At 41.4% G+C, this 13,429-nt stretch overlaps 1 protein-coding gene across 1 annotated transcript; it reads right to left on the bottom strand.

Annotated features, from left to right (window-relative positions):
* Positions 1 to 80: 80 nt before the first annotated feature.
* dnajb4 (DnaJ heat shock protein family (Hsp40) member B4) lies at positions 81 to 8,129 on the bottom strand. The gene is made up of 3 exons (XM_036597360.1): positions 7,470 to 8,129; positions 3,874 to 4,457; positions 81 to 845 (listed from the first exon to the last, which is right to left on the bottom strand). Exons 1-3 carry the CDS (start codon positions 7,678 to 7,680, stop codon positions 612 to 614), a joined length of 1,029 nt encoding a protein of 342 aa, XP_036453253.1. The 5' UTR covers positions 7,681 to 8,129; the 3' UTR covers positions 81 to 611.
* Positions 8,130 to 13,429: the final 5,300 nt, after the last annotated feature.

Below are 13,429 nucleotides of genomic sequence, written 5' to 3'. Positions count from 1 at the left end.
TGCTTACACAAGTGCCACCCAAGATTAGGACAGTTTACAAAGAGGAGAGATGCATCGGCCATTAAGTGGACACCGGAAAGTTATTCACAGGACATTGTTTGTGCAAGATGAACACAGATTTAGGTTACCTGGGGCTTTAAAACCTATTCTGAAGCAAGAAGTAAAATCTACCGTTTCACAGTTTACATCAGGCAGTTCCTTTCAGTAAGAAAATCGTCGCTGTCTATAGAAACACATAGAAATAATGCTACTCTGTAAAACGTAGGAAACAGTCTCTTTCATTTCTCCGAGTGTTGTACTTGTGCTCAGTATTTTCTGCCCAAACGGCACGATTGAAGAGAGAAATGAGAAGATACAGCCACCGTGGAAAGAAGTCAAATGTCGATATTTACTTTCGGACACTGAGATTGCACTTTTTTGCACGTATGACCTTATTTCAGCATGCAACATATTTAAAAAACAACAAAACTAAACACTAAATATAGTTTAAAAAATAGAAATTGCACATTCTTTATGGGGGCGTAGCTGTGATTTGTCGACAAGGTCCAAAGGGAGGAGGTGAAAAGCAGTTCTCGGGACTTTATTGTTCGTTCAGTCCGGTCCCGTTTTTTTTACGAAGCTGGTAAGTGCCGTTTCAGGACGTCCTTGGCGTTGGACGGCAGGCTGTCCGGAAAGGTCACGTCAAATTCCACTATGAGATCCCCTCTTTGCTCCGGGTTTTTAGGGAAGGGCAACCCCTGTCCCGCGATTACCTTCCTCATGCCGGGTTTGATGACGTCGGTGATCTTCATGTTGCACGTTTTCCCGTCTATCGTCGACACGGTAACAGAGCAGCCGCACAAAGACTGGAACCAAAGAAACAGGAGAGGCATCGTCAGTCGTTTTACTGAGCAGACGTCAGGAAAATGAATAGATCTGATCATTTAAGATAGAAATCAAGTCTAACTGGGTGATAAGTTTCTAATTATTTCTGATTATATCATCAGTAATTTTAGGACACTGAACAACTGCATGAATAATAAAAAGAGATTAAGAAGCCGCACAGTTAAGGTTTCCCTCTATTATCAGGAGCTCATGAGTTTGAATCCTGATGATTCTGGGACTGAGCACTGGTTACTGCTAAACTGCAGCCCTCATGGCTTTCCAGGCTGCGCAAAAAGGCCAACTGATTTCTGGGAACTTAAAAAATAGTTCATTTTATTTAATAGTATCAACTCAACAAGAATAAACTCAACGAGTACTGCAGTAATATAATAATAATAAAATATTATATAATATATTACATTGTACAAATAAAAATGAAGTGTGGCTACGCCGTAATAACGCATGGTAACGAGATCCTAATTTGTGGCCACGACTTAGTAAGGCATGGGAACGAGATCATGCCTTATTAATAACTTAACTGTGGCCATGACTTAATTGTCTTGTTCCCATGCCTTACTAAGTCGTGGCCACGCAATATTTTTGTTTATACCGGATGTCACCAGCAGGGCTCCGTACAGTAATACTCTTATTTCATTGGTAACTTTTGGTTGGAAACAAAAAAAATCTTGAAATGCTCAACGGAAATTGATCCAATCAGAATTTTTTCTAACTTTTCTACCATTTATCTAGGTAGATATTGGCAAGCGAGCTCTCCTATTGGTTAGGACCTCAGGATCTGAACATCCTGAACATAATTCAGCAAGTGACAGTGGAATCAACCAGTTACGTTCTGATTAATAATAAGTCTGACCAATTTCATGAGAAAAAAACGTCATTCTAGACATTCTGGAAGTTCTACATACATCAGTGACTGTGAACGCGAGCCAGAGTCTAAGCAGGTTTCGGTTAGTCGTTAGGAATGGAAAACAGCGGCAGCAGCTCTAAGTCAGGACTCTTTACTGAAAGAGTCACTGTAAAGCTGATACTAGGTAGAATATGTGTTAATATAAGTCTGTTACAAGCTTCAAATGTTCATGCTTAACCTATAAAGGCTAAAAATGTTCACGTTTAATAGCGTTAGTCTAGTGCTAACATCCTAGAAAGTCCTTAGGGATGCTAGCAGAAATGAGCATTATCATCAAAAGTGTTTTATTCTTCTTTTTTATGAATAGTTTTCACATTTATGGCCTGAACTGAAGGGCTAGTTCCACTAGTCATTGGTCACAGCCCACTGTTAAATTCAATGTAGTAACACACAGACATAAAAATTAAAGCTAGCATTTTTAAATGTGATACTGCTGGTGTGTTGTGCCAGTTCCAACTTATTAAACCCAAAAAAACATAGAATTCTGTGTATCATGAAAAAGTACCAGTGATGAAATAAATGCTGAACTACTCATAGCAGTTTTTTCCATAATGATGTGAATTCAAAGTCTCATTCACGTCACTTTAGTGACAGAACAAGAATTCATACCATGGATATTGATTATAGACTATTACCTTTTAGAGCTGGTACTGTTAGCGTTGCCTAGTTTCACTGATCCATCCACGATAAAGGCAAAGCGGCCCTTAGAGTAAAACTGCTGGCTCTCACTTCCCACTGATTCTGCCGTACAAGGAGCTACTAGTAAGCCAAGATCAATTTAAGGGGGCGGATGCTCGTCTTTTGGCACCGCACAGCTGATTCAACTCACGTCTCTCGCTGCTCATACTTTGGATTACATAAGAGACGCGCTGACTGAAGGTAGATGTAATAACTGCGGTCCCAGTAGTGCTTCATCTCATGACTGTACAAGGCTCTGCGCTGTACAAGAATAGCCGTAATCGAAAGGCCTACAGTTCAGTTTCTTTATGGTGCACATATTAGTAATGCAAAGTGTGACGTGCAGAACATTAAGAGCTGAATATAAAATGGCTGAAAAGACTATACTTGTTTTATTGTGCACTGATATTATCTCAGCCTATCCACATCCTCTGTTAGTGGTCATGAAGTACCTCTGCACTGCACATCCACTTTAAGCTCATCAAGGGTTTGGTAAGGAGAAAGGTTGGTTTCTCATTTGCCAGCTTCTTATTCCAATTTTCCTGTTCCACCTTAAATGGTGGAGCAGTCAGAGTAGATCAGAAGAGGCTGGCTTCAAATCTTACAATTCCACCTTAAATAGTGCACCTTAGTTTGTTAGTTTGGCACCTGTTGAGCCAAACTCACTGCTGCCAATTCCAGCCTCTTCTGATCAGTAGTGTTAGATGTGTTAAAGGGCTATTTGGCATGCGCCCGTCCCCTACGCCCCAATGATGGCTGCGAGAGCCAGCAGGAAGGCGGGGCCCAAACTCCGAGTGAGTGGGGGGCGGTGCATGAATCCCAAACACCACTGAGGGACGCGAGTAAAGGTGAGAAAAGGACGTTCATGACAGTCATGAGAGGCATGAAGGCGGGATGCGAGTCCCGGGACTTCGAGCCTCTCATGGTAGTCATCGTTGCCGTCCCCTCTCTGGCGACTGACGTCCTCCTCCCGCCGTCACTCGTGTCCCTCGGCGGTGTCAGGGATTCGCGAGCCGCCCCCACTCACTCAATTCTCACCTCCCGTCCTTGCCGAGCTTCGCCCTCGCTCGGAGTTCAGGCCCAGCCTTCCTGCCAGCTCTCGCGGCTGTCAGCGGGGCCCAGAGGACGGGCGCATCCCATAGGCCCATATCCTATATTCAATTTTAAAATAGAATCTTATAACATTTATGTGGTTTATGTACCAAAAACTGCCATAATTCATTGCTACATGACCTCCGAACTAAACAGACGGTTTTTGTTACTGTGCCTTTAAGACTGATTTATGTAAATGAGCTCTATTCTTATTGTACTGAGCCTTATTCAAAAGTAGTCCAGGCTGAAACACTCCTTATAACTTGCATGCAGCATGAATGGGCAGGGCTAAACTGCCGTATGCGGATCCTCACCTGCCGCAAACTGACTCGCACAGGATAGACGATGTCGGATCCCTCTCTTCTGAAGTGGGCGTGGGGTTTGTCCTTGATGACGAAGACGATGTCAGCCGGGATGGTGTTGGGCGACTCGTCGCCCTCGCGCGGGAACGTGATCTTTGTGCCCTCCTTCCAGCCGCGCTTGATCTCGATGGTGAGGATCTTGTCCTCCGTCCTCATGGTGCGCCCGTCCGGGTTCAGGCGCTTGCGGGATATCTTCATGCGCTTGGTGCAGCCGTGGAAGACCTCCTCCAGCGACACTCTCAGCTCGTGGTGGATGGGGGGGTCCTGCTTCCTGGTCCGCGGCTGTCCTCCCAGCCCCACGTGCCGGTCACCGCGGGGGAACCCGTTGATGTTGAAGCTGGTGAAGGAGCCGAAGGGGTCGCTGCCGTCCACCTCCATGTCGTCGTCGTCCCTCCCGTTCACCTTCCTGCCGAAAAACATCTCGAACGGGTTGGCGCCACCGAAGAAGGTGGCGAAGGTGGCGTGGGGGTCTCCGTGGAAGGTGTAGGTGAAGTTGCTTCCCTGTCCATCGGTGGGTCCTCCGCCTCCTTTCAGACCTGGAAATCATGAGATTTGGCTACATTAGTCTTGTGATTTCATTAGGCAACCTAAGCCTGTTGGTTTTTTTAGGTAACCTTTTTGAAAAGGGTTCTCTAAAGCACCAAAAACGGTTCTTCTATTGTTACAAGCTTGACACTGTATAGTATATAGCACTGCTTTTGTTAAATAGAACCTATACAGAGTGCTATATAGAACTCTTTTCAAAAAGGTTTTTATAGAGAACCATCTAAAGCACATTCTCCATCAATCTGAAGGACCATTTCATGATATAAAGAAAACTTTAATCATGCAAAGGGTTCTTGAGTATTCATGGTTCTATATAGAACCATTTTCTTTACTAAAGAACCTTTGAAGAACCATCTATTTAGTTATTTTCCCCAGCGGACATCTGGTTCCTGTCACCATCACTGTGAACAATTCTGACTCTAGAACGGAGCAATTCACACCAAACCACTCTGAATGACTCTGTTGACATGTTCACCAATTATGCAGAAATTCTGAAAAATTGGTGGAGTTCCCCTTTAAGCACACAGAACTGTATCATTTTTGTCCTAATGATTTGAACAGGCATGCATCATCTTGGTTTACCTTACATATGATCTTTGGCAATAAGCAGTGTCTTCTTCTATGGTGTTTTCACATTAATTGGGGTGCCTAAAGATTTGCATACAATACTACCATGTGGTCATATCCGTGTTATGGTTAGTTATAACTGGATATTTATGTATTTATCATACTTCATTAAACTAAAGGTAGGTTTTCAAGACAGGGATTAAGCCTACTCCTGGAAAACAGAGCAAAATTAGTCTGAAAATTAGATTTAGTTTTATTTGGATTCATCCCAACACAGTGTGCCAAATACTGAATGAAAATCATTATATTTACAGTTTTGCTATGTTTTTTTAATGTAGCACTTCTGGTTCTTTTTTCTCTGTTCCACCTGATCAGATGTCAGAAAAAATGAAAATCGTTACATACCATGTATCGTGAAAATTTCCTTAAGTATCGCGATGTTATATTTATGCCATAATCGCCCACCTCCTTCCCCTTCCGACACTTTTCAAGTGCCTGTCTGATGATGTTGATATATAAACATTTATAAAACACAGAAATTTGATAAATCTACCTGTAATGTGGTCAATCTAGTAAATCTGAATGTAATATTTATCTATAGAGGGATACAAATACATTAAAATGAATAAAATGCAGAAATTTTAGCGCAGTAGCCCAGTCGTCTAAACACTCAGCTCCTCTGGGGTGCAATAAATACATCAACATCAATATCAGTTTGCAATATCGATCAAATCTAAACATTTTTCCAATGCCAATATTCTATGATATTCTATTCATATGAAATACATAATAGAAGAAGTTGATGGGCCAAATCAAACCTTCTAGCAGGCCAACTTTGGCCCACTGGGCCTCACTTTGGGAGGTCTTATCTATTTTAAGATCTTCGAGCTTTACTTTCCATCTTAATCAGCACTGTTAACAACATAATTGACTTGGCTGAAGCCCTACACTCAAAATAAACGGTTCTTCAGGGGTCCTTTAATAAAGGTAATGGTTCTATGCTTAAATGGTTCTTTGCATGGTGAAGTGGTTCTTCAGCTTGACAGAGAATGTGTTGCATATTTTTCTACATAGAACCTTTTTGGAAATGGTTCTGTATAGCACCAAGAAGTGTTCTTCTATTGTTACAATCTTAACATTGAATAAGACATAACAATACTAGAACCCTTTTTGGTGCTATACAGAACCATTTTCAAAAAGGTTCCATATAGAAAAATATACAACACATTCTCCATCAAGGAACCATTTAAGCATGAAATGGTTCTATATATACTCTTAAAAAAATGTTGTAGATGTAAAGACAATGGTTCTATACACAACCATGAACACTCAAAGAACCACTTGCACGCTTTAACGGTCCTTTGCATGGTGAAATGTTCTTCAGATTGATGGAGAATGTGCTGTGTACGGCTCTATATAGAACCTTTCTGAAAATGGTTCTGTATAGCACCAAGAAGGGTTCTTCTATTGTTACCATGTCATGCTTATAACAATAGAAGAACCCTTTTTGGTGCTATATAGAGCCATATACAACACACTGTCCATCAATTTGAAGAACCATTTCGCCACACAAAGAACCCTTTAAGCATGCCAATGGTTCTTTGAGTGTTCAGGGTTCTATACAGAACCACTGTCTTTACTAAACCCTTGAACTATCTTTTTTAAGACTGTACTGGATCAGGCAGCACAAAAAGCTAGAACAGGTGAAACCTGTGAGATTATGTTCATGTCAGTGACGCAGAGGTGCATCTTGATGTGACATGGCAGCTTAATTTCGGTGGGGTACCACAGCTGCCCCCTACCTGTCCCTTCCAGATCGTGCAGCACTGCATAGCTCAGTGACCAGCCAGCTCCCCAAAATGTAAGGATGTGCCAAGAAATACAAATTAAATAGGGCCATCAGTAACTGACGGCACTGATGGTGCCAATTCAGACACCTGTGTGGAGCAGATTATAGATAACAGCACATTACACTGACAACACTGAGACAAACCAAACCCTATATAGGCCTATTCTATGTTATATATTCAGTATCCTAAGGTTATATCATCACTAAAGTGATCCAAATTGTGCTAAAAGTCTCACCTAAACGCTAAAATAAGGGTTGTGAGCACGCAAACTAGGGTTTTTGAGCCTGTGTGTTGAAATAAGTGGTTTTGTTTTAGACTAAATGGGCTTTTTCACTAACTATCCGTTCCACCTTAAATGGTGCGGCAGTTACAGTCTGGCACCTGAAGCGCCAGAACGTAACTGCCGCGCCATTTAAGGTGGAACGGAGAGTTGGAAAAAAAACGCAAATAAATCTCTGAAAACGACGAAAATATGAGGCAGACACGACGACAAATGTTGCTGCCTGGCTGCTGCTCAAGCCTTTAAGCCAGCAGACATGGAAGAAGACACGAAAAACCGAGAAAGAGTCTTCATTCCTAACTTACCTTCCTCTCCGTACTGGTCGTATATCTCTCGTTTCTTCGGGTCGCTGAGGACCTCGTAAGCCTCGGCTATCGCCTTGAATTTCTCGCCGGCGTTGGGCGCCTTGTTTTTGTCCGGGTGCCATTTTAGAGCCTGTTTTCTGTACGCCTTTTTAATGTCCTCCTCGGCCGCTCCTTTCGAAATGCCCAGTATTTTGTAGTAGTCTTTCCCCATCTTGCCCCCCCGAGGCGAATTAGCCGGTTAGCCTGTGGAGAAAAACCGTTAACCGTTATGAGTGGAGGGTGATGGCAGGACGAAGGCAGCTAGCTGACTTCACTGTTAGCTGGCTTTTCTCCCTCTGCTCGTCTGTCTATATCGGAGGCGGTTACTCGATGCTGTGGCTTGTGTTGTACTCTGTTTTTCCTCTCCTCCTCTCCCTGGTTCCCCCTCTTTAAATAGCCATTCCGCCCTCCCTCGTAGCTACCAGCGCTGCACCCCTGGCTCTTTCTAGAAAGCTAACGCCAAACTTCACGTCATCTCCTACGTCCACATAGCTGAGTTCTGGATCCGACCACAAAAAGCTTTGGAGATCCAGGAATGATGGCCTCAAATGGCTACTAACACAAAAAAGATACCCCCTTTTTCCCCAGACCCAGATTCAGTCCAAACCCGGGCTAAACAGGCAAGAATAGGCTTAAAGGGGATTTCCACCCAATTCTCAAAATTTCTGAGTAATTCAGTTCTTAAGGTGTAAGACAGGGGTGGTGATAGGAACCAAGAACCAGGGGGTCATCATGTCCACAACACAAATATAGCCATTTTATTTGCTAGACAAAACCATCAGTGAACCTACATAAGTGTTCTGAGTTTTATATGAACTGTTGATGATGGTCAAATAGTGAGTTTTCTTTGGGGACTGTTTGGCCTTACAATGCCCTACAAGCACCCCCCCTGCCATGAATGGATTAAATAAATGGACTAAAATACATTTTAAGCCAAAACTTCATCACATAACATCTGGCTGAGAATACGTAACCATTTCATGTCATAACTTTCTGTGAGGGAGCTTTTAGAGGTGGACGTCTGGTTCCTATCACCACCACTGTGAACAATTCTGACTTGGTTAGTTTCTCTAGAACAGAGCGTTTCACACCAAACCACTCTGAATGACTTTAATTGACAATTAATTATGCAGAGATTTTGAAAAATTGGTGGAGTTCCCCTTTAAAGGGCAATTCCACTGATTTTCCCACAAGATTCCTGCTTAACTGAATCACTGAGATGTAACCTAAGCAAAGTCGTTCACTGTAAAATGGTGAAATGGCTCATTTTGTAGAGAAGCTTACTGGCTCTTACTGATTTCTGTACAGTGGTGGTGATAGGAACCAGGGGTCGGCATGCTTACAACACAAATATAACCATTTTATTTACTGTTCAAAACCTCCAGTGAACCTACACGTGTCTTCTGAGTTTATATACATTATCTTATAGGTTATTGATAGTGGTGTAATGGTGAATCTGGAAAAAAGGTTTAAGCTCATAACCTTCCTTTTTAACAATTTCATGTCATAACGTTCTGTAAGGGAGCCTTTAAATACATTAAACACCCCAGTGTCTGGTTCCTATCACCACCACACAACAATTCTCTGAGTTTCTCTAGAACTGAGCACTTCACACCAAACCACACTGAATAACTTTGTTTGCATCTCAACCATTGAATTGTACAGAAATTCTAAACTCCCCTTTTAATCCATGCTTGTGAAACCAGCCCATAGTGTTTGGCTATAGCAGCCCCTTTTTTCAAGGCCTATGTAGATAATCCATCTGAGATTTAGCCAGAAATCAGATGCTTGCTTTGCAGTTTTGTCTCAGCATGGCTCAATACTAGTGCTGCATATTACTTTGGACTGCTTATCGGACTGATGTGTCTTGTTTTGCCCTCTCTTATAATGACTATACTATGATATACCTGGAATTGTTTAGCTTAGGCCTACTTGAAAATCACATTTAGGGTCGGTTTCCCAGACAGGCATTAGGCCGAGACCTGGACTGTACAGCACTCTGAATGGAGATCATCCAATGAAATGCATATTGCTGCTGTCGGAACAAAACCTTGTATCTACGAAATGGTAACTTTACAGGAGAAGGAAAAAATGTACTTTACTTTTAATGTAAGTCAATGGAACCAGACTTTTTTCCAAGTCATTTTGGGTCGTTTCTTTTGGTCCATTCATCATGAAATTTACACACAATGTAAAGAGCAACAGGCATTTTCACATTATGTCAAGAACTGGAAAACGGCAAAAATGAAGATACAAGGTTTTCTTCTGACAGCAGTGATATGTAATATGTTCAGGACTAGGCTTAATCCCTATCTGGGAATCCGATCCTTGCCATGTGCCTCAACCAACAGTAAACTCAGACTGTCAGTAAACTCTGGCCTATATCCATTACTTCATCATGGAAAACTGTTTAATATATAAAGTTAGTGTTAAAGCCCACCATTCACTCCCGCTTGCCCACACAGTCCATATACGGAAGGTGAGCTACAAAAACAGCCCGATTGAAATTCACTGTTTTTGTGATGTCACAAATATCAATATATTGACATTCACCTATTCAGCCTGCAGCAGTTTAGCTCCACCCATTTATGCTGGAGTGTTTCACCCTAGGCTGCTTTTTAAGGGGAACCAATCAGAACAGAGCTTTTTACATACATCATTCTTAAGTCACTAAAACAGCCCATTTAGTTCTACACACTTCTTCAAGGGTTCTTTGGTAAAGGCAGTTCTATTTCTTGCTTGAATGGTTCTGTACATACTGAAATGGTTCTTCAGATTGATGGAGAATGTGTTGTATATGGTCCTATGGAACCATTGTTTTGATGTCAAGCTTGTAACAATAGAAGAACCCTTTTTGGTGCCGTATAGAACCATATACAGCACATTCTCATGGAAAATGATCATGTAAGGAGAAAATACAATTGTTTTTGGAACCCAAAACCACACAAATCTTAAAAATGGAGGAAAAATACATAAAAAAAACAATATATGGGCCCTTTAATGTCGAATCAGACACAAACCCTGCCCACCGTCCTGTGCTCTCTTGTCTTGACTTGGGCCAGAGTAACATCTCTAAACACTTTGTGATGATTGTGTAGCCCCTGCTGACCCCCACCAGCCTAAAACTGTGAGTTTACCCAGAAGTGTAGGATCGCCAGCTGCCACTGTAGACGGCTAGCTTACTGGCTACGTCAGCGAGCAGGAAACAAAGCTGCCACAGATGTAGGCTACTGCGGGTCATTCCCTATAAATAGCATGTGGGATATCTGTGATATTAAAAGACAGGACCCCATCTCCCCCCACCATTCTTAGAGGACGGAAAGGACAGTCGTCATAACTGACTGGCTATTAATATGTGTAACACATCTGCCATTAAAGAGTAAAAGACCCTCAAACTGTTATCTAGCTATCCGCTAACCCTTCAACAGTGGTCAGTTTCTCTTGGCTGGACATTACTGGGTGGTGGACCACTCTCAACCTAGCAGTGACACTGAAGATCCTGTGATCAGAAAGTGACCAGTGATAAAGGTTGAGGGGGGCTAATATACTGTAGCAACAGACAGGCTAAAGTCTATATGTAGATGTGGACCCTGGAAGGGGAATTCCACAGATATTTCCAAATTTCAGTATAATTAAATGGTTGAGATGTAAACAAAGTCACTCAGAGTGGTTTGACGTGAAATGGGTCATTATACAGAAGATTACCAACTCAATGGTGGTGATAGGAACCAGGGGTCACCATGACTACAACACAGATATAGACATATTATTTACTATCCAAAACCATCAGTGAACCTATAGTGAGTTTTTTATGTCATGTTGATGATGGTAAAAAAGAAAGTCTGAGTTTTCATTAGGGATTATTTTGCCTTGCAACGTTCTGCATGAATGAGTTTGAAAAAAAATGTTTTAGGCCAAAAGCTTTCATGTAATAACTCTCTGTGAGGGAGCTTTTAGAGGTGGACGTCTGGTTCCTATCACCACCACTGTGAACAGCTCTGACTGTAAGTTTCTCTAGAACAGAGCACTTCACACCAAACCACTCTGAACGACTCTGATTACATTACTAATTAATTACCAATTAATTACATAGAAATTTTGAAAAATTGGTGGAGTTCCACTTTAAGGTAAGTGAAGCTCATAAAGTGGACAGTAAGTGGATGTATTTGCTTATCTGTAAACAACTTTAAGGTCCATATCCTACGGAGCCCTGCTGGTGACATCCTGTATAAATAAAAATAATGGGTGGCCACACCTTATTAACGCATGGGAACGAGATCCTAATGCGTGGCCACGACTTAGTAAGGTGTGGGGAAGAGATGATTAAGTCGTGGCCATAACTTTTGTAAGGTGTGGGAACGAGATCACGGCTTACCAAGTCGTGGCCATGCATCAGGATCTCTTTCCCACGCTTTACTAAGTCGTGGCCACGACTTAATCATCTCATTCCCACACTTTACTAAGTTGTGGCCACGCATTATTTTTATTAATCCACAAGTTAAACAGGTTGTTTTGTTACTGTGCCTTTAGGTATGACATATGTAAATGAGCTCTGTTCTGATTGGATGACCTGTACTGTGCCCCAGTCTGGGATGAAACACTTCTTATAACTTCAGTGTTAATGGGTGGGGCTAAACTGTTGCTGGCTGAATGTATATATGTGTTGGTTTTTGTGACATCACAGAAACAACTGATTAAAATGGACTGGTTTTACATCTAAGTTTCCACGTGGACTATATATTCACAGAAGTAAATGGTACGATTTGAAGGTTTACCAGTGTTTACAAAGTGTTTTATTTAAAAAAAGGTGAGGAAAATCCAGTTTTCAATGGTATGGGCCTATTAATAAACCGCACCTACAGCATTTTTACCTTGAAATATAATCATTAAAATACTTCACTTTGAAAGTACTAGCATGTTGCCCAAATTATAGACTGAAAGTAAATTATTCATTAAAAATAGATAAAAATTTTAAGCATCATTAGAATAGCCTTGATGTTCTCAAGCTGTTATCATGGATGCTAATTAACCTCATTTTGTATATCTGTGTACTCCTATGCTTAAAAAAACAACCCTGACACTGTCAGTCTTACTCATTTAAAGACACTGTAAAATTAAATAATAAAACATTAAACATTAAATATAATTTAAAAACCTCATTTATAGGAGTTACAAGTGCTACAATAGCGCCCCAATCGCTCTCGTACTCATTGCGTTTACCAAATAAGCTGCGGTTTCTGGCGCCGCCTCCTGGTCCGCCACTGGAACTGCAACAACTCAAGCGGATTACAGATCTGGAGACATTTCCCACATGACTCAGCGGTGCCTGCAGAGACACGAAGCGCAGTCATGATGCTGTTTGAGAAAGAGACACGTCATTTATGATCAATTTTTATTTTATTTTTTTTAAGAAAAATATTTTATATGCATCCGACCACGTTTTGGACCTGATACTGTAGCCGTTATTTATACAGAAATTGTTAAATCTTTTATCTTTCATGATTCAAACCAATGTAAATTCACCCCAGCCCCCCCAAAAAATAAAAATGCGGAATAAAAAGTAAAAATATAAATAAGACAGTTGAAATAATTTGCTTCTCATTCGAACTTTCCGTTCCACCTTAAATGGCGCAGCGGTTACATTCGGTGTCTGAGGCGTTATAGTTAAAACTGCTGCACCATTTAAGGTGGAGCGGAAAATTCCAATGGTTTTTGTTACGTTATATAGGATTTTGTGTCTGTTTCATTTGTGTGACGGTTGGTATTCATTTGTGTGCTTTGTAGCCACAATATACAGACCGAGTTTTCATTATTTATTAATAAATTAATTAATTAATTAATAAAAAGGACCCCACGTCAGGCGGTCGCTCTTCATTTCTCACAGTGGTTTAGCCGTTTTGGCTAGCTGAGGTTAGCCGGTC

The sequence above is a fragment of the Colossoma macropomum genome, unplaced genomic scaffold, assembly GCF_904425465.1.
Source record: "Colossoma macropomum unplaced genomic scaffold, Colossoma_macropomum, whole genome shotgun sequence".
Taxonomy (NCBI): domain Eukaryota; kingdom Metazoa; phylum Chordata; class Actinopteri; order Characiformes; family Serrasalmidae; genus Colossoma; species Colossoma macropomum.
This window is presented reverse-complemented; position numbering and strand designations above follow the sequence as displayed.